Source organism: Drosophila willistoni, assembly GCF_018902025.1.
Source record: "Drosophila willistoni isolate 14030-0811.24 chromosome 2R unlocalized genomic scaffold, UCI_dwil_1.1 Seg200, whole genome shotgun sequence".
NCBI classification, from domain to species: Eukaryota; Metazoa; Arthropoda; class Insecta; order Diptera; family Drosophilidae; genus Drosophila; species Drosophila willistoni.
Genome location: NW_025814051.1, coordinates 3048415 through 3071011, shown reverse-complemented (window position 1 = coordinate 3071011; position 22597 = coordinate 3048415). Strand labels below are relative to the sequence as shown.

At 35.0% G+C, this 22597-nt stretch overlaps 2 protein-coding genes across 2 annotated transcripts; one reads left to right on the top strand and one right to left on the bottom strand.

The window, feature by feature from the left end:
- Positions 1–2627: 2627 nt before the first annotated feature.
- On the bottom strand, positions 2628–4801 carry LOC6641635 (60 kDa heat shock protein homolog 1, mitochondrial). The gene has a single exon (XM_002064469.3). The coding sequence runs from the start codon at positions 4676–4678 to the stop codon at positions 2759–2761; it is 1920 nt and encodes a 639-aa protein (XP_002064505.1). The 5' UTR covers positions 4679–4801; the 3' UTR covers positions 2628–2758.
- An 11821-nt stretch (positions 4802–16622) lies between these two features.
- LOC6641657 (equilibrative nucleoside transporter 1) lies at positions 16623–22193 on the top strand. The gene is made up of 5 exons (XM_002064470.4): positions 16623–17107; positions 17430–17730; positions 17793–18278; positions 20474–20756; positions 20830–22193. The coding sequence occupies exons 1-5, from the start codon at positions 16841–16843 to the stop codon at positions 20939–20941; spliced, it is 1449 nt and encodes a 482-aa protein (XP_002064506.1). The 5' UTR covers positions 16623–16840; the 3' UTR covers positions 20942–22193.
- Positions 22194–22597: the final 404 nt, after the last annotated feature.

Genomic DNA, 22597 nt, shown 5'->3' with positions numbered 1-22597 from the left:
CTTTAGACATTGATTGCGATCTCAGTTGGAATTGCTATGTGGAATGGTAGAAAGAAGAAAGAATACCTAGCCAAGACGCGTGCTCTTTCCTCAGTGTTATGCTTTCAAAGTTTTTCGTTTTCTTATCTGATTTGCCAACAACAACAACAAGAGGCACATGGCCAAGAAGACTTCTTTTTATATGTTACCAATAGCAATCGTAGCGATTCATATCTTGTTGAAGCAACAAGTTTTTGGTTACAAGACATTTTACACTTCCTTCAAATGAAGCCGCTGCTGCTGCTGCTGCACAGTGATTCAAAACAATTTGATTCTTAAATATCAAAATATCTTCTATATTCTACATATATGTACATACTTATCTACAAATAAGATTTTCGATTGGGGGGAGAAAAAAAACATTACAAATCGAATACCAAATGAGGTCACCATAAGTTAAACTGGTCATTTATTTATTTATTTCTAGCGTGAAATGACAAAACAAATTGAATTTAATTGAATATGATTGACGTGCGTTTTGTACTGATATCTCTTTTCAAACGGGCTAAAAGATAATCTCAATTGGTATACACCAACAGTCCCCCTCCCGATCACTCGAACCACCCACCCAAAACCTCCATTTGGGCCTGCTTAGGCAACTATCTACGTATTTATGGGGGTAAACCTTAATCAAAGTCATGTTCTTATCACATTTGTACACAACATTCTTATGCTTTTTAATTAACCTTAACTGGAAACAAAAAGAATAGAAGAATATTGTGACAGAGAGAGACAGGGAGAGACAGGGAGAGATAGAGATAGATAGAGAGAGAGAGAGATAATTTCATTAGTTTGCAATTTTCTGATGTGATTATTTGTCAGACCAAATGGCATCTCAATGTTGACTTTATAGAGAATACAATTTAACAGGAAAGCTAAGTTGCTGACTTCCTGAGAAGTTAGCCAGCCAGTTAGCCATCGAGTCGGACAGATAGCCAAGTCAAGTCCAAAACCCCGCCAACAACTTAATTAAGGCTATCTTGATAGAGAACGGCGAGGATCGATCGAAGGCATCAAGCAATTTGTATTCAGGTATCACACAGCAACAAGTCATTTCACACTTTGATCACGCTGCAGCTGCAGCTGTATGGACAGGACCTGTGCCAATGGTACACCATGCCAACGCATCATTTTGGGTCTTGGCCATAAAAGGATGCCCAACAACCATGGCAACAAGCCCATGCCAAAACCAAAACCAAACCGCGAACCCAAACCCAAACCCAGAAGCCCAAACCCAACATTGGAATGCGTTGTCTTGCATATATTAAGAAACACGAAGTTGCAATTGGAATTGGCTATATGGCCAGTCACAGACATTGACTTGCACCCGCGTTACCGCCACCGCCAAGGCGACCAAAAAAAAAATAACTAAAGTCACTCGAAAGGCCTTCCACCTTCCATCAGTAATTAACTTGTTTCAATAATTACGCATGCGTATTTGCACATGTTCGTTCCGTGGCCATTTCGCCATTCGACCGCCTTGTTACATCCAACTTGCAACAAGATTTTTGCATTGCGTGTGCAGCCTCGTTTTCAAACCAAAAACTTATTTCCAGATTAGGGTATAACCACTAAGGGCCTCCCTTGGAGACAGTTTGTTTAAAAAAGGTCAAAAGGGACCAGGCGTAAGGACATAAGATCAAAAAGCGAATCAGCATATGCTGGAAAAGGAATTCCATCACTTATTTAATACAAGCATTAATTTTGTTTAATTGATCAGGCAACAAAGTACATATGTCTAAGATCGAATTAGAAAAATACTTTAAAATATTATCCAAAGTGCTGCTTCTAACTTGATATAAAAGACCAATTTCAACCTCTTAAAACTGTTACCGGGGAGTACTTAAAATTTAGCTCAGGGCACTTATGCTTTAGCTTTCATTTCCCTTCACATGGACAAACAAATTATAGAAATTAAGATTTATAAATGGGAGTTTTATTGCATTTTTTGGATATGGAATCTTGTAATTTAATGTTGTTTAAAGCTAATATTTAAACCGAATTAAATTGAATTATCTAAAAAAGTTGTCACATGAACAGATCTGAAAAATACTTTCCTGGGGGTGTACGATCAGAAAACCAAAATTTTCGAGGGTTCATTTTTATAGATTTGGAATTTATCAAAATTTTCCAACCACTTCGAAGATTTCCTAGTTGGTAAAATAGAGAGTTGTAACAGGTTAATAAAAAGATATAAAAGTTAAAAATTATATAAAATATTGAGTTTTCGGAGAGAATCAAGAGCCCCAGACTCCCCCCCTCTGATTCCGTCAATGAGATTTCATAATTCATGTTTCCTTAAGATCTAGATATCCCTGAAATCCCTTCGTATTCCTAAACTCCTAAAGAGTATTCAAATGTCGTCCATGCCATGAAAACTATTTCGCAAAATGGAATTCCTTTTTTTTTCATTTTGAGTAGAAATTTATGCAGCAAGCAAAGCTTATTAAGAATGCGTTTGTGGTGCCTTCCTCTGTCTGTACGAGGTGGCAGCAGCACTTAATTATTGATAGCATTACAAGAGTTAGGTTCACTAGGTCACCGATTGTACGTGTCAGTCGATGGTTGAGTTTGAGATCTCCATTATCTTTCACAATTTAAAATTTTTCATTTATTATTCATTCATAGGACAGTTCTGATCTGAGAATCATAAAATGTTCAATAATTTTGTCACACAAAGCATAAAATTATTTTTAATTAACTACTGCGCAGACGATGATTAAAATTGGCTGCTGTCTATATCACTGACAGTGACATCTTCCATGCCGGGTATATTTTTGACAATTTCGTTTAGATCTTTGGCGCTGGCACCGCCATCAGAAGCACCACCTCCCATGGCATCCATTATATCGTCAAATCCATCCATTCCACCCATGCCACCCATGCCTCCCATGCCACCCAGAGCTGCCAGTGCTTCCATGTCTCCCATTCCTCCTCCCATCCCAGCCATTTCATCCATGCCACCGCCAGCTCGAGCCAATTTGGCTAGAAGATCTTCATTTCGAGCATCGGTAATGACCACTTCGGTGGTGCTCAGAAGAGAGGCCACTCCAGCAGCATCCGTAATGGCTGTACGCATCACTTTTGTCGGATCAATGATGCCTTTGTCATAGAGCATTCCATACTCATCCCGGAAAGCATCGTAGCCATAGTCATCTTTGCGATTCATTACCTTGGCCACAACACTGGCAGCATCGACTCCTGCATTACGGGCTATGGTCATGCAAGGCATACGCAGAGCATTGCGAACAATATTAATGCCCTGCTGCAAGTCCTGACTTCCTGGCACGAGGCTCTCCAATTGTGGTATGCAGCGTAGAAAAGCAGTGCCACCTCCGGGAACGATTCCCTCTTCAATGGCCGCTCTAGTGGAATTAAGGGCATCAATTACACGATCCTTTTTCTCACTTACCTCCACCTCGCTTTGGCCACCGATGTGTAGGACAGCCACACCCTTGGTCAAGGCAGAGAGACGTTCACGTAGACGAGCTCGATGCTCGGCTTTTGTACGTTTATCTTGAATCTCATCTTGAATCTGTTGAATACGTCTCTCCAGCATATTAGGCTTTGGTTGTCCCTGCAATAACATAGTGATATCCTTGCTTATGATGGCCTCGCCCACCTGACCCAAATCCTCGATTTTGGCTTCCTCAATTTTGGCATAGTCTATATCATCTCCAAAGACTGTGGCTCCAGTGGCTGCGGCTATATCGAAAATAAGCTGCTTGCGATAATCTCCATAGCTGGGAGCCTTCACAGCGCAAATCTGCAGACCTAGTTTAAGTCTGTTCAATACCAAGGCATTCAAAGCTTCACCGCTAATGTCATCGGCAATGATCACCAATGGGCGACGTTCGCGCAGCGAGTACTCCAGACCTTTGACAATTTTGGAGATCGAAGTAATCTTCTTTAGCGATAACAAAACGTAGGCATTGGCAAACTCGACTTTTGAACCCTTCGGGCTATTGACAAAGAACGGTGATATATAGCCATTGTCGAAACATAGACCCTGAGTGATAAGCAATTCGTCCTTGAGGCGTTTTCCTTCTTTAACTGTAATCGTGCCCTTGCGACCCACACGTTCCGTTGCGTCAGCAATCAAGCGGCCAATCTCAGCATCACCATTCGCCGATATGGTGGCCACTTGTTGAATCTCCTCGCGTGTCTGCACGGGCTGGGACATCTCGATGAGCGACTGCTTTACATTATCCACAGCTAACATTACACCACGCCGAATCTCCACAGGATTAGCGCCACGTGAAATGTAACTGAAACCCTCTTTGGCTATGGAACGAGCCAGCACAGTGGCTGTTGTGGTGCCATCTCCAGCCGACTGATTCGTATTCTCTGCCACATCTTGCACCAGCTTGGCACCCAAATTCATGTGTTGATCCTTCAGAGAAATGGACCTTGCCACAGTATGGCCATCTTTGGTTATCTTTGGCGATGTCCAGGGACGTTCGACAATAACATTACGACCCTTCGGACCCATAGTGACGGCCACAGCATCAGCGAGAATATCGACGCCACGTATCATCAAAGCTCTCACCTCGGGTCCAAAGCGCACCTCCTTTGAATAGGCTCGGCACAAATTACGACCCGTGCACACTGCAGCATCGCGAGCAAAGAATCGAAACATTTTCTAACTATTTTTAAAAAATTGCTTAAATGAAAAATTTTCGGCAGTAAAAATGTTATTCTTGCTTTGGTTCAAAACTAGAGAGTGAGACAATTTCGTTTGCTTCCCACTAGAACTATCCTACCAAGTGACATATATAGGAACACATGATTCTTGGCTTACTTTTTATACAGATATTTTTCTTTTGATATACAACTAATCTAGTTAGAACTATTTAAACTGTGATTTCAAGTCATATTCATGAAAAGAAGGTTGCAAAATTTTACATATGTATACTGTGCCCGCTTTTGAAACATTAAAATTGCGACTATAATTTGAGATTTAAACTATCCTATCTCTCAAGTTAGATCAAACTGCACATGGTGTGCGAATTTTATTATAATCGGTTAAGTGGTTTAGGACTCCATTGAGGACAAACATTGTGACACGAGATTTATATATATTAAGATATTGCAAGGATTGAAAGCCATAATTCTTTGTATGCATCTATTTTGTTTCTACACCAAAAAATATGTATGAATTAAATAATTTAATATTAGAACATTAGTTACGATAAGATATTTTTCATTGCCTCTTACAGGTAGTAGTTAGCAATTTGAAATTCATCTAACTTTTAGCCGATTTTAATGAAAAATAACTTTCATTTTATGGCCATTTTTATTCAGAGAAATATAATATTTTAGAATCAATTAGTGACATTAAACTTAGTCAAGTCCAAGAACCCAAAAATATGTATACCGACAAAATTTTGATCTGCAATTAGCTCTAAATTTAATTTTAAAGTACAAAAGTGTATTGTTGATTTCTAAAATTTTGGATATATGTATGTCTTTATTTTTTGCCGATTCCAAATTTTGGCACTTGCTTATAATATGTAGAAAATGTTTATACATATATTTTTGAACATCCTATTTATAAAAATTTCTAGTTATTTTTATAACAACTTATTAAGGGTTATGAAATGCTAAAACATTGCCCCTTAAAGTATGCAAGTATGCTGGAAATGTGTTTATTGTGTTCACAAAATTTATTAGTGATCGTATTACAGCTTACCAATCTGTTATCGATTAAATTTGCATCGAGAATTATTTCTTATCTTGGGCTGTGCATTGCAGAGTACAAGGTTCATTTTTTAACCATAGATCCGCTTTTATCAATAACTTAACTGATAATTTTTAATAAAAAGACATTAACTTTATGAAATTTTTAACTACATACATATGTACACATATAGATAGGAGATAAAAATAATTGTGCAGAATTATAGTTTTGAACGATAGACCGAAGCAACCTCAATTCTTAAGCAATGCGATATGAATTTTACATCTCATCTGTCTTTTCTACTCTCAAAATAATCTATGTATTTGCAATGAAAAAAAAAAACAAGAACAACAACAACAAAAGGAAAAAATTCGGTTTGATTTACGCATTTTTCCAATTAATTTCATTTCCGTTTGATGATTGAAACGACTTCGAAACCGAAACATATGTTTCAATCTTCAAAAGGTAGCGAAAACATTGAATCAATAATTAAGAAATGTCAAACATAAAACGAATAGACCCGCGCTCATATGATGCGATAAGAATGAGAATAACTAGAAATTGTCCTATCGCAAGTCTCTAACCGAAACCAAAAGAACAAAAAAAAAAACAAAATATTTCAACTTATTTTCCAATGCTCGCGTGACAAATCATAATTGATTGTTTGGTTAATTGAATTGGCGGCTGATAAGGCAAGTCGAGACAGTAGGGCAAGCAAGTAGAGTAGAGTATACTCAAAGTTAGATATTGTTATAGCCAAATTAGATCAAAACTGGAACATGAGTCATGGCCACCCATATAAATCTCAGACGAAAGATACTCACACAAGACACTAATTCGAACACGTTAATAAATTGTAAATGGTTTTTATCACAGCTTTGTGTTTACGTTGAGCCATAAAAATCAACGAAACCGAATCGAACCGAAACACATGTTGAGATAAGCGAAGAATGCCCTCACTTTCGTCCCCACTTTATATCATTCCATTCGATTTACTGGCATTAGTCACTAGGGAATAGGAATAGGAATGGGAATGGAAATGGGAATACGAATGGGAATGAGTATGTAGAACTTCAAATGGAGTTATTCCTGCATAAGGATCGACTGTCATGTCAATTGCTAAAATCAACTCGTCAAACGCATTGACAGAGATCTTAACTTGTCCCTCTCTCTCTTTCTTAGTGATATCAATATGGCCATTGGCCTCATCAAATTGACGCATGATTGGCATTCTGGTTTTGCTCTATACATCACCAACTATATATAGGCCTATGCCAAACAAGTTCTTCACAAAGAACTCCGGATCACAAGGTGTCAGTTGGCCAAACTACTTAGTATGGAGAGTGTGGACATAACAAGTTGACAGTCATTTGAGTAGTGCATATTCAATTAACATTTGATTAAGAGAGTAAAATCAATAATTTGCTTTAACTTTTGTCTCTCATTCCCATATCTATCGATTATTTCAATGAATCATTTGCCGTCGGCATTTGGTCCATTCCGTCTTCAATCGTGCCATTCAATCTAATGAGTGTCTTAACATGGATCTTGCCCATTTGCCCTTGCAATTTGTGTAAATTGTATTGGCGACACCTGTTTCCTTTGCTTCATCTGCACACCTTTTACCTTGCCTTGCCTTGCCTTGGCTTGGGTTGTTGTAACTAACCTCTTTTGCTCGCTCTAGCATTTATGACAAGCTCCGCCCCTGAATTTAGAGCCTTCAGCCAATAGGAGCAGGGCGATTAGGCATTGGATACGTCGCGTGTTTGTATGAGAAGTTTACTCAATGTTATTGCTTCTCTCGTTGTTGTTATTGTTGGTGTTGGTGTTGTTGTCGTCGACAGGCAATTTACATGAAATCAAAATGAAACGAATAACCGTAGACATGGGGGCAAATATAAAAAGAACTTTCAGTTGTGGGTCGACTTAGAAATATACTAAAAATAACTACGTCAGTTAACTAATTGTCTCGAGGTCTTAAGAATAATTAATCAAAACTAAAAAGCAACAAATAAGGACATTAATTTATTATATATTTGTATTATATTAATAAATGGTAAGATCGTAAAAAGTTAAAATCACATTTTGACCTTAGTTGATGGCCATTATTAGACTTAAAATGGCAATTAATTGAAAGCGTGTCTATAAAATTTTGCGTTTTCTATCTTGTAATCTATGTTAACACTGAAAAAATATATTAATGAAAAAATAGTCGAATAAATTAGATAGATTATTTCAACTAAAACAAAGTTAACTAATTGTAAACTAAATTCGATACCATGAATGTTATAGGCTTTCTTAATGTCTTTTCACAAGTTTGAAATAAAACAAACTGTTAAGAACTGTTTCTTCAGAAATAGGTAATGACTTGTCTTTAATAATATATAAATAATTTGTTGTTCAAATCTTTTTAACTATTGACATTAAACAAAAATTATACCAAATAAACACCAATCTAGTTTTACACACAAACTATATGTGTTCTTGATCATCCGAGTCATTATAGCCCGAGTCATTATATGTCCGTCTGTGCGAATTAACTTCAGGGCTCAATTAGAAAGCTACTGGAGTAAAACTTCGTATAAAAGTTTTTGACATGGGATGGGATAAGACTTCCATAACATTTAGCTGACAAGGAAAACTTCGATCTCAGTACAAATATATAAAAAATATTTTGAAAGAAGTCTTAGCGTGAAATTTCTCATAAAATAGAAAAATCTTTAAAATTACAAAAATATTTTTAGGAATAAACTTATTCGAGAAAAATTAACGATTTTAAAATAGCAATCATTAAAACTTTAACATCATCACATCCAAGCTTCTTCATCGTCTTTTTGTTTAAATTTGAACTTTCTATTTTACTCTAAGAATTCAATAATTAATACATGTACAATAAAATAAGAGGCTTTTTAATATGTTTTTGCAATTTAAAATAGGGATCCATATTCTAAAAGTGGTATAATTATTTAATATCAGGTAAAACATAATAAATAATCTTAAACTAGTAAACAAACAAACTTTAAAAAATTGTTAGTGATGAACTGCATAAAATGTAATTTTCTTTCGAATGTCGTTTGAGTGATTTCGAAAATGCCCATATTTCTGTTAGGTTTTTCAAAAATACAATTCGCATATGTTATAAAGGCTTTTGCATTGGTATGTTAGAATAATTCGTTTTCCTAAAGAATGAGTAAAGTTTCTTAATCTCTTCTAATTCAATAAGGACTCTCTTTAAAAACATTTTGGAGCTTTAATAAAAAAATAGAGCAAACTACTTTTAGCTTTCGTTTGATTTGTTTGCCGTAAATGTGGTCATCTCATCTTTTGCCGTTTAAAACAAAAGACAAAAAATATTTTCGCAAACTTTTTTTTCCTGAAAGCTTAAATATTTCAAATTTCAACGCCTCATACAAATAATAAATTTTTGCACATATTTTTATGCAAATATACTTCTTGTTTGTCTTACTTATAGTCACAACAAAACATATGTGCAAAATTATATATTTGTATATATATACTATGAAACTATTGAAATCTGAATTTCACAAGTAGAATACCTTTTCTAGTATTGATCACCTGTCTAGAGTAAATAAAAAACTTTCCAACTTCTGTTGTCAACCAAGTGAGAAATCATATCAGAATAATCTTAGCAAACAATAGAAACTACTTCGCTGTAGTTTCAATTTTAAACAATTAAAGTTTCTTCTTTAACTTTACAAAGAAGCCGATATTCCCCATGTTTAAGTTAGGGTATAGATGTGCCCATCTAAATACAAAACATTGGCAAACCTTCCAGTTCCACTCAACATTTGTTTACTTAAACTTTTACCATTTTGGGGTAAGTGTTAAAGTGGTCGCCTGTCTCGATCTGCCCGGTATCTGTGTGGGTGGAGTCCACAAGCTATGTATGTAAGCTTATGTATACATCATACATACTTACATACAAGCATACATAACTCGTATTTCATTCCGCCATGGTTGAGGTCTTGGTCTTTTCGTTTGGTTATATATATTTTTTATGGTGCCATTGGCAGAGCTGATTCTGATTGTTTTTTAAATTGTTTTTGCACGCGATTCGTGTTTGGCGGCTTTATTGCTGTAATTGCCATGACCAAATTGTTCTGATTGTTGTTGCTGTTGCTTTGGTATTGTAGCATAATTTAATTTGAATGCATATGAGACAGAAAAGTTGGTAATTGAATAAGTTTTTTGTTTTTTTTTTCTACTACTCTTATGGTAAAGTTTGGTTTTTTTTTCGCCGTTTTTTGTAATAAATTTGATTAGCGCACGGGGCGCGAAAATATTTTGCACATACTCGAATTCGCGTGCAAAATTTTTGTGATATGAATGAATGGGTTAAATAATGCAATTTATTTTCTGACATGCTGGCCAAATTGATATGTAAACCTATTGAATTTTTAATACTCTCGAACACTGAAGTGTCTACTCAAAAAAACAAAACAAAAAATTGAAATTGCATTTAAATCAGCCTAAAGGTTTTACTCGTCTTTTTGTTTTTTTGTTTGCCCCCATCTTTATACCCTTGCAAAAAGGGTATATTAATTTTGGTCAGAAGTGTGCAACGCATAGAAGGAAGCATTTCCGACCATATAAAGTATATATATTCTTGATCAGCATGACGAGTCGAGTTCATATAGGCATGTCCGTCCGTCCGTCCGTCCGTCCGTCCGTCCGTCTGTCCGTCTGTCCGTCCGTCTGGATCAACGCAAACTCCTCCTAGACCGTTAGAGCTACAGAGTTGAAATTTTGCATGTAGGCTTGTATATACTGCAGGCGTTGTATATCTCGGATTCAGCCGGATCGGACCACTATATCATATAGCTCCCATACAAACCGCAAAGTCACGAACAGTGACTTTTCTTAATAACTTCGTTATTTTCTGCTATTGTCATGAAATTTAATATTGGTGAGTCAATTACACATATAAACGACTGTGCCAAATTTGATCAAGATCGGGTGACTATATCATATAGCTCCCATAGGAACGATCTTTCGAAAACAGTGACTTTTGTCAATAACTTCGTTACTTTTGACGCGATCGATTTTAAATTAAACATTTGTTAGTTTAATATATCTGTTAATGACTGTGCCGAATTTGATAAAGATCGGGTTACTATATCATATAGCTCCCATAGGAACGATCGGTGGAAAATAGTGACTTTGATCAATATCTTCGTTATTTTCTATGCTAAGATTGTAGGCCGTTCTTTCGCAAACATTAACCTTGTTAGCTTAAACGTTTTTCCATTTTAATGGCTATAGGTAAGGAAAGAGTTACCATAAAAGTTGCAAGGGTATACAAACTTTGACGTGGTCGAAGTTAGCCCCGGCCCTCTGGTTTTTCTTTTTCTTTCCAAAAAATTGAATTTCCATTCACATGCACACTTCTTGCTGTTCGTTTTGTTAATCTTTTTCGTCTTCTTCCTGTTTCGTCGAAATCGAAAACAATTTGCAATAAAATCAGCAATCCTCACGTACCAAAACCAAAGAAAATTGCCTCTAATATGATTAAACTTCATTCATTTTACGCATTATCAGAATAAAAGCCAAAAAAGACACAGACAGAGAGACAAGGAAAAAGGTTCGTTGCTTAAGGTCAGACATTTGATTAGAGTAATTTCTTTTTCTGTTATTGCTAATTCTTTTTTAGTTTAAAAAGCAATTTTTTTTTTTTTTTTTTTGTGGCTGTCATTGAACTTGTGGAAACGGAAACGAAATCAAATTATTGTGATTTAACTGAATGCTGCTAATTGCTAACAGAAATTGAAAGAAAAAAAAAATAATAAGAAAAAGCCACATAGATATTTTTGCCTCATTAATTATTTTGGCTACTTATTAATTAATTTGATTAGTTTGCCGAATTATGAATTAATTTATGGCATCGCCTTGTCCAGATGAATTTCCGCAATAAAGTTGTTGACTCAAGCGAAATAAGCAAAACAAGTTCGTTGCCCAAGTCTTTTGATTTCTCACAATCTACCTTTTAATTATAAGCCATAATCATTTCGATATGTTGGTCATATTAATAGATAGTTTGCATAATTTTGAATAGCATTGTTGTCTTTTTTTTTTTGTTTTTTAGGGTCTTTAGACATCGACACGCCCACTCGTCGATCATTGATCATCATCGCTGATCATGGTCCCCCCGACATGAATATGCATAATTCGTCTCTTAATTGGGAATGTTCACAATATTTTTGGCGGCTGCTTGTTTAGCAAAAGGAAAATATTTTATAGACACCAACTTAAGCTAAGACAAGATCATTACAATGTAAATTTCCGAATGTCTTGTAAATAGCATAAAATTCAATTAATAACCATCCACAGACATAAAGTCGAGTTAACCAGTCTGTCCCAAACGATCTGCCCAAACTGTCAGACAGACTGAAACTCTTTTTTCGTTTCAAATGTCCGAGACGAACAAATGTTTGCACAACATACGATAATGATGACAAGGCAAATTAGCTACTAATTTTCACACACATACTCTTACAGAGATGAGGGTTCCAGGACCTCACACAGCTGACGCTTCGACCACCGGAAGTTGGTTCGGAGTTTCAAACAAACATAAAAATTGCCATAAATCAGCATTTGATTATCCTTTGCCGTTGCCTAATTTGACCTCTGTTCATCGTCATGTGCGTGTTAGTTTGTTTTTAATTTATTAATTATTAGGCGGTTCAACAGTCCTGGAACAGACCCAGGACCAGGTACATCCTCTTTCCGCCTCCGCTTCAGTCTTCTCTCAATGGGCTTCCGCTATTAGCGAAATCTTCTCAACTTTTCAACTCCTTGTGTGAGTGATTATTCCACTTAGTCTCAGCATATCAGTGTTGGCAAGCTGACCATGATGGGGAAAAAAACACTAAAAAAATAGAAATAAAATAAATTAAAACCCACAAGCAAATAATGGCAACTATTTTTAAAAGAAATATTTTTTATATTGTCTTAACTTTATTCCAGATAGCATTATTTCAGCTATGGACATTATAACCTTACTTGTTTCAAATAAATAAAAAAAAATGAAGTAAGTAAGTCGTCTCGCCGACTTAGGTATACCATACACCAGTAAAGCAAATATTTCAACTTTATTAAACAAATGCATTTTCACATGCTTTTTACAACCATATCTTATTGTTAGTATCTCGCTCACTCAATCATACGAGCTCCCTAGCGCCCCCACCAGCCAACGGCCAACTCCGGCCTTATGGAAAAACGTTTATATGCATAACTCGACTGTTTTTTGTCCGATTTTGATCAAATTTGGTATTTTGCTAGATATTAGTATTAAATTTAAGTGTGCCAAATTTGATTGCATAAGGTACGGGAGATATTAAAGTTTTTCAAATTACGGGTGCGGAAAAGGGCGTGACAAAATTTTTATACATACAAAATGTGTGCATTTACTAAGCGAATATACATACCAAATATGGTGTCTTTATCTGGAATAGTTTTTGAGATAAACGCTTTTTTTAAATTGCGGGGGCGGAAAGGGGCGTGGCAAAAATTTGAAATAAACTTGATACCTCTACATACTACACGAGTCTACATACCAAATTTGGTGGCTCTAGCTCTTACAGTCTCCGAGATCTAGGTGTTCATACGGACAGACGGACAGACGGACGGACGGACGGACAGACCGACATGGCTAGATCGACTCGGTTGTTGATCCTGTTCAAGAATATATATACTTTGTGGGGTCGGAGATGCTTCCTTCTTCCTTTTACATACATTTTGGCGACTTTAATATACCATTTCACCCTATGGGTGTATGGTATAATAATTTTTTTTTTAGCGTTTAATATATTTTTAACTTAGAGCCTAACAACAAGTTTGAGATATTTTTCTTAGTCTAGTGCTTAAGCTAAATTCTGGGGATACCGGAGGCGGCCCTAATCACTTATTATTGGGTTGTCAGTCATTTAATAAATAAAACTTATTATGAACACAATTTTTTTTTTAAATTTTGTAGTTACTCTTAAGTTTGTATTCATGTTAACTATCATTAACTAATGAGAGTTGGATAATTATCAAGCTAAGGTAATTAATATTAAAAAAAATTTTGCTTTAGTTTTATAAAACTAAGTTAAAAAACTTAAACAATTAGTTTATTATTGTTAAGGACTTTATTATTCGCCAATTTTAATAATTTAAAAATTCAAGTTAAAATGATTCTTTTAAACTGTATTAAAATGTTCATAACTCAATATTTTTTTGGGCCATTTTTGCTGAAAATATTCATTTCTTTTAAGAGTTGGGTTGAAATTAAAGTATTTCTTTATTTAAAGTTATTTAAAATTGCGTATTTATGCAATACCATTTAAAATGCCAAACTTCGTTTAAACCGAGATGTACATCCTTTTTAAATCGTTCAGAAATCCCGATAATTTTTAAAAAGGACGGATTGAGAAAAAAAATTATCTAAAAAGCAAAGAAAATAGTTTCTAATATCTAATATCTCAGCTGAAAAGATTTACAATAGGTCTAAACTCTCAAATGTATATAGCTAGCTTTAAACTAAATATAATAATCAAGGAAATAAAGCATGGCTTTAAGTTTAAAGATCACTCTGTTTGACTTTTGATTCAAGTCAAATAATCAAGTGAACACTATAACTTTAATGTACCTTGGAGTTACAATGTTGCTGGTGTTTCCAATCCCCTCTACTACAACTACACCCATGTAAACCTAAAATGATTTCAATTTAGCCGTAAAAAAGCTGCAACTCATCATCGTGCACATCATCTCTATTCTGGGCGTTGGCAGACGCAGACTAACTACCCAAAAAGAAAAGGCCAATCGAATGAGCACCTCGGGTGGTCACTGGACGTCACTCAAATTGAAGTCCAACCAAATGAGAATTGGCCGTTTGCTTGGAGAGCAGAGTTACTCTACTCCACTCTACTCTACTCTACATCACATCAGCACCCAAATGTTGTTGGATTTTTAATTAAGCACTGGAAGTTGGAGGTAAACTCCAGATACATACATACATATGTATGTATATGTATACGGATGTAGCCGGAGGCTTTTCGTCAAGTAGCACACACTTGGAGTGGATCTTGGCAGCTTGGTTGGGAACAGGTCTTGTTAGTAATTTTTAATTTGAGCTCTTCTGACAGCTGGCTGTCATATAAATTTAATTGAATTTACATTTTTATTAATTGCCAAAGCAGTTTTGGAGTTGAAGCCATGAATGAGTTGAGTTTGGTGAGATGAGATGAACCTTCTTTCCAAGCTTCTTTCCATCTTGGTGAATGAATTTAATTTGAGATGATTTGTTGATGGTTTCGTTGCAGTGATTTCTTGCTGACTAATTTAATGTGATTTTTAAATTACCCACAGACGCTGAGTGTGTGGCCAATGGGTCCAAGTCTTGTTTGGGGTGAGCGGAAGACGATGAGATTGATTTGGTAGCCCCGAGAGATGAGTAAAACTTTATACGGAATTAATGAGATGACACGCCTCTTGTTGTGAGTCTTAGCTTTCAGAACGGATTGTGTACCTCAGTCGCAGTCTTAGTCATTATGGACTAATCTAATTTGCTAGCACTGCGATGATAATCGAACTTGCAATGTTCCCTTCTTCTTGGACCATCGCATCACATCTCATGAGAGATACTTCTCCAACTGGTTATCCACAATTTTCCTCTCCTGTGTTAACTGTCTGTCCAGTGCTAACGAGGCTCCCCTTTTTATGCAGTTTAATTCGCAAATCAAACAACCGCAGGGTAAAAGGCAGAGCTTGCCAATTCGCGCATAAGTAAATTAAAAATAAATTTATGTTCGGCTAAAGGCGAGAGCAAAAGAGTGGAAAAAGTAAGCAAGAGATGGTAGGGATTCGGAGAGTGTGGGGATGCCATGTGTAAACTGGTTAAGGAGCATGCACATCCTCCAAAGTTCCATCGAATGCAAATCCAATTAAAATTTCCTAACAGAGGCCCATACAACGATGGCGCTAAGCCGTAAAGCGAAGCTGTGCGCTGATTTAAAACACTGCGGGGCGTGCTTATTGATTAAATACAAATTGTATTCATTCATCATCAGATTGGTTGTTGCTGTTCCTGTTATTGCTGTTGCTGGCAATTAAACTTCAATTTATTGTTCTACTTTATGCCAGCCCAATACTGACAAATTGTTAATTGTGTGAAATTCAAAATGCCCACTTTCAAATATACGCGGTACTTATCGATATTAATGCTTGGCTATCGGTTGTTTATTATTCGATTGGAAGTGTTTTTTAAAATGTAAATTTTAATATTTAATTTAATAATTTTTGGAAAATAGAAAAACCATAATTTATGCAGCGACTTTTTGTTTTCAGTTTTATATCATATATATAAATTATATCTATCTATCTTCATATCTTTACATCTTTCTTCAACTTCTCATAAGGAAGCATACATTCATTCTATAGATCTGGACATATTCAATTAAAACAACGGATTTAATTTTGTGATTTTTTAAGGGGAACGCAGAGAAACTTAGAAATGAAAGGCATTTTTTCTCACACAGACTTGTTGGGCGAAATTTAATTTTAATCTGTAGATTTTTCCTGCCATAACAATTAGTAAATACACATTTTGTTTTTAATTGTCCGTTAATTTAGTGCACGTAGTGAATATTTAATTTATTATATTTTTTGTTTATTATTGTTAGTATTTGTTTATTTTCCTTTTTAAATATGTTTACAAACCTAACATAAAACAAAAGTAAGCTAAACTAAATTTTAAATGTATTTCTGGTGGCGCCCTCTTTTTCTTTTAGAGTGACCAGAGCAAAATGCAGAAATGGTGTTCTTAAAAATCATCGATAATTTTGAGTTCGATGGTTTCAAATATCGATGTTTCCTTCGATGGTTTTGCAGCACTAGATTCGTTTTTGTTTTTGTTTGCTTTTGTAACTAGTTGCGCATTCTTTCATTCCGTCGTATAACAAGAATATTTTAATTTGATTATCACCTTTCGTAAAGCTGAATAAAACATTTCCACGGAGATTAAAGAAAACAACAACAAGATAATAATTTTAACACCTGGACGCAACAGATGGCTTGGGGGTGAATCAATGAAGAAGAATAACAAGAATTAGGAAGTGATTCGGAATGGATAACAACGAAGACAGTGAACGTCTTCTTGGACACAGTCAGGATGTGGAGGATGACGATGATCAGCTAGATAGATTTGTGCCCGCCTTTGCTCCACAGTCCATTAATGATGAGGACGATTTTCTCCCTGAATGTCAGGATCAGGATCAGGTGATCCTTATATCCAATGAGCCCACTACGGGGAAGGGCTTTACCTATATTGTGTTCTATTTGCTGGGAATTGGTACAATGACGCCATGGAATTTCTTTGTAACCGCCGAAGATGTAAGTGCAAATGATGATGGGGAGGAGGAGATCAAGAAGGGAACAAGGTCATTCGATATAATAGAATGCAAACATTATAAGCCCGCATCTTTACAAATTTATGTTGAACTTCGAACGCAGTTGCGGAGAAAATAGAACAATTGTTGTTCTTATCTACTTTGGCATTGTTTCGCTTTTGGTTTTATAGTTGTTTTCCTACTACTACTATATACTCTATCGTCTTTAGATTTTCCTTTGTTTGCTTTGACTCACCCCTACCAAACCCAAGCCAAGCCCAAAGTGTTCGTCGTAACCCACTTTTCCTTTCTCCCTTCTTTTGCAGTATTGGAAATATAAATTCCGTAACACAACGAGCAATTCCACAGATCCCGATGATGAGCTAACCCCATTGCAAAAAAGTTTCACCTGTGATCTGGCCCTGGCTGCCACAATATCGGGAACTACATTCCTGATACTCAATGCCATCTATGGTCATCATGTATCGCTGCGGACCAAAATGCTGGGAACCCTTTGGATCATTTGTGTTCTATTTGGTGTGACTACGGGTTTTGTGGAGATCAATACGGATAGCTGGCAGGAGCAGTTCTTTTTAATAACCCTCGGCATTGTGGTTATCCTAAATAGTGAGTAATGGATTTATTCTAGGATAGATCATTTGGTTATTATCCGTGTCTGTTTTCTTTAGTTTCTGCTGCCATCATGTCGGGAGCTCTGTACGGTGTGGCCGGTCTCTTTCCGTCGCAATATATGACCGCTGTGGTCAGTGGACAGGCATTGGGTGGTATTCTAACCGCATTGGCATTCATTTTGGTACTTGCCTTCGATACGGGACCCAAAATAACAGCCTTTGTATTCTTTATCGTTGGCGGTGTTTTGATACTCCTTTGCATTGTTTGCTACCTGGCCATGGCCCGTCAACCGTATTTCAAATATTATCTGGATGGCGGTGACAAATACAAAGTGATTAGTGCGATCCCATCGCATAGTCGCCACGGCGGTGAAGAAGAAACGGGGGGCATGCCACTTGAGCCGATAATGCGGGAAGTGCTTAGCCAGATTTACATTCATGCCGTTTGCCTGGCCCTTCTGTATGTGACGACGTTGTCCGTATATCCGGCAGTCACTGTACTAATGCAATCAGAGTATTCTGATCAACATACTGAATGGACTGGTGAGTCATCATACCCCAAAATTAAATTACACAAACACAAATCGAGTGGAAAAGTACTGCATAAATTAATCAGACAATTAACTTAACTAAAAGTGAATTATTTATACAAAACACTTGCAGTATATATAGGCCCTTAGATGTGACGCATCTTGGTGTAGGGTTTCGGGAGGGTAAAATAAGTTTGAGAAATCAATTGGGGAAAAGATCTCCCTTATGTTCCCCCTCCCATTATCTGCCACTGGCTAGATTTAATTTTGTATTACCGAATTTTATCAAAGTCCCATAAGCACAACAATAAGTGGCTTCCATATGGATAAGCATTGTGTATTTTTTGCAATCTGTTATCGACATATTATATATGTATGTCAATTTTTATTGCTGCTGATAAATAATAACATGAAACGGAAAGCTGTCGTAAACTTTGCATATACAGCAAAAAACAAAGTGCTCGCTTTAGTCTAGTTTTGCCAGTGAGTTTTTTGAACTTAATGTTTGCAATCTCCACTCTTCACTGCAATCTTCAACTCATTCTTTAAATTTTTGTTGTCAACAAAGCAAACTATGCTTATTATATATCAGATTAAAAACGCTCATATACTCTGAGCTATAGTCTTCTGCGTTATATGTTCGAAATGTATCCTGATTCAAAGATCTAATATATAGGAATTGGGTAGGCTCTAAAATCGCGCTTAAATGACAATTAAGAAGGTTTAAATAAAGCTTAAATTTCAAAAATAAATACATTGTACATTGCCTTACTTGGAAATCATCAATTGGTAATTCTATTGAGATAATGTTCTGTAAATTTCATGGGCGTATCTCTAATGGTTTTTTTTAAGCCCCAAAATTCGGACCCGGCAAAAAAACAGACACATTTTCAAAACTTGTAAAATGGATTGTAAGCCGTTGGACTCTAAGAAAAAGTTTTAGGTCTAGTACTAAAGATAAAATAAACTGCATACCACAAATTGTCAATTTGGCCGTAGGGTCCAATTTGGCGTCACTTTCCGCCACTAACTCACTCACACTCACGAAATTTACAGAACATCATCTCAATAGATTGACCAATTGAACGCTATAAATTAACACGTCAAAACTTTTTACTTACATTAAATAACAATCGAATGAAATCAGAATTTAAGGTACAAAAAAAAATATCTCAAATTTTTTGCCGCCACTGTATATCCCATTCTGTCTTAATACCTTAATATACTTTGTTTCAAGACTTTCAACACAAAACATGGGGAAATGGTCTTAAAATTAGCGTTGAATCTTACATCGGAAACTATGAGCAAGGCATTTACAGTTGAATTTGTTCCTAAGGGACTAGGAAAAAAGCTAGGAAACAAGATTTAAGATGAGATAGTGGTCTTATTTCAAGGAAATGTTTAACTTTTATTAAAACCATAGGAAAAAGTTCATAAAGACACTCAAAAGTGTTGTTTTGTTTTTTCCTAAAAAATAAAGACTAATCGATAGCGAATCATAAGGTTTTATATCTTATTAAATGGAAGAAGATTCCTAAACAAATTCGTTTTAAACAGCTTTTTCGACATACAAGAATTTGTCTGAAACGTATTTATCGTGAATTTTGAGTCTTAATTGTTCATGATTTTATATTTTTTCAATTAGCTAGAAGAGCTAGTTATAAAATCTGAGGGAATGGTACGTTCTTTTGTGACTTGTCAGAAGCTCTTGGAGTTTATTTGGAAAGATTTTATGCATATCGTATATGATCCAGACTGATTCAGTCTGATTACAAATTTTATCATACTTATGGCGAACGATTTTTCCGTTGAAACATTCCCTTGATAAGGACTATTTGAAAAGCAAGCTAAAACCCGAAAGAAGTTACCTTCCAAAGGGAGAAAATTTTTAAATAATATGACTTAAAATAGCCATAAGAGACGTTCATCGTAATAAATATTTAGATAGATAATTGATAAAAATTACCAATTATATACTATCCTCTTCAAGGTATAAAACGTGAGACAATCAGTTAACAGTATATGAAGCTATGAGCAAAAAAATCCACAAAAATTACTAATTTACTGAAATTTTAGGATTTATTTATTATTTCTGAATAATATTATTGAAAGTTTCTTAATTAATATCAAATTCACTTATAGAAAATATCAACTTTGAAATAACCTTTACTAATAACTAATAATTTAATATTATTTCTATATTTTCAGATGTCTACTATTTGCCGGTTGTGAACTATTTGTTTTTCAATTGTGGAGATTATTTTGGACGTCTCTTGGCTGGTTGGTTTGAACGTCCTGTCAATGCGGAAACGTCCTTATTGATAACGATAGCGCGAATTTTTTTCGTCCCATGTTTTCTATTCTCGAACACCAATGAACATCATTTTATGCCAACATTAATAAAGCATGATTCCACATTTATTACCATGATGATTCTGTTTGCCCTCTCCAATGGTTATATAACCAATATTTTGCTCATTATGGCTCCCAGGTTTGATAATTGCGATATATACTTAGATATATCGATAAGTTTAATTATATTTTGTCTATTCTTTTGCTTGCAGAAGTGTCAAACAGCACGAAAAGGAACTTGCCTCATCCATAATGGCTGCTGCTTTAAGTGTGGGCATGGCATTTGGCTCATTACTTAGTTTGGCCTTTGTCCAAATGTTGTGACCCCTCCACAATAGATTAAGTGCAATTTTAATAGGTGCCTTATAGTGAATTTTTTCTATTTTACGTTTTTATTTAACCTTTCCCTTGTATGTATATATGTATGTATGTATTTAATTGTGTTGTAAAATAACTTTTACTTTTTTTGTAAACTAACCTCTCCAAAATGGCCACTAATCAAAATAAGAAGAGACTCAATTTTCATCATATCAAGATCAAAAGTCTATTTGTGTGTCGTTACTTTAAACACTTCAATAGATCGATCAATTTTTCAATGCGTTCTTGTGCGAAATTTTAATCCATTTGCATTTTTCTACCCTTGCAAAGATATCAAAAGAAAACCAAAAAAACAATCATATAACACTGGTTTACAAAATTCATTGATTTTCAATGTTAAAAAATAACAAAAAATGTTAAAAAATGGCTTTGAACTTGATAGTAGTAAATTCGTTTCAATTGATGCATTGATGCAATTGATGCGTAAATGTTGCTACACCAATACAGTTTACAAGAAATTTTAAAAATATTTGATTGATGTGTCTAAAAACATGAATATTTTGAATATCATTATCTTGGTCCTCATTTAAATACTAAAAAACAACAGATTGCAAAACTTTACATTTTCAAAGTTAATTTTTGATGTAAACTAGTTAATCTTTTAAACGATTTTAACCAAAAAAATAACTAAAATTTTGCTATCTGTGAGCTGTGACTGTGATTTTTTTTACTGGCACCTTTTTTATTTATGTATATATCAAGCACCAAAAGCAGGTCAGATGGGCGTATGTATATAAACGACCCAAATACACAATTTTCGTTAAGAAATTATTCAAGATGATGATAATATTTGAAATTAACATTTCGTACATCCCTAGATATTCTTTTGGAGGCAAAACACATTTTTTTTTCTAGATTCATGTAAATATTTAGGCATATTTTGAAAATTCGATTTATTCGATTGCTTCAAAAATTATGCGCTTTATGTTATTTTTGCAAGGGTAGCAAAGAAGTACGGCGTTGCCGTATTTATTTTAGAAATCTGTTTATATAAACTACTTTTAACTAATTGCTAGCAAGAACGTGTTGAAATTTTAGCCACAAATGTTGTATAATTTCATGTGTGTAAGAAGTAAGTCTATAGCTTTCGCAACCTCAATTCAGACTAGTCATAAATGGGCTGATTTGTGGTTGAATAACGAATAACGAAATTTTTATTTAAATAAGCTTTAATTTTTCCACAAATGTATTTTTCAATTTTTGTTGAAGATACGTTTGTTTTATATTTTTTTCTGCTAGAATAAGTTTTAAATAATTTGTTTTTGGCAATAAAAAATAAGAACTAAATTTACGCTCATGGTTGAACATTTATTTTATTTTATTTGATTTCTGTAATTCTTTGTTAGTGTTTTGTTTTTTTTCTGCAGATCACAACAACAATGTGGATTAAGTTAAATTTGTATGTTTAAGATTTTACTCTTTGTGTGTTTTTGGTTTTGTTTATCTAATGAACTCCATTGCACATGTTTTGACCTGAACTGATCTCTCTCGCTCTCTTGCAAATTAAATTTTGTTTTCAACTTTTCCAAGATATAGCAAGAATTGTTTTTTCCATATTGCATTTTCATCGGTCAAGTGTTTTCTTTTTTGTTAGTAATATTA

What these genes read in the sequence shown, in the direction of transcription:
- LOC6641635 (XM_002064469.3), bottom strand. Translation starts at nt 4,678, where the DNA reads ATGTTTCGATTCTTTGCTCGCGATGCTGCAGTGTGCACGGGTCGTAAT.
- LOC6641657 (XM_002064470.4), top strand. Translation starts at nt 16,841, where the DNA reads ATGGATAACAACGAAGACAGTGAACGTCTTCTTGGACACAGTCAGGAT. An exon ending in TCTTTGTAACCGCCGAAGAT is followed by an intron (nt 17,108 to 17,429) that starts GTAAGTGCAAAT and finishes CTTCTTTTGCAG; the next exon opens with TATTGGAAATATAAATTCCG. An exon ending in TCAACATACTGAATGGACTG is followed by an intron (nt 18,279 to 20,473) that starts GTGAGTCATCAT and finishes CTATATTTTCAG; the next exon opens with ATGTCTACTATTTGCCGGTT.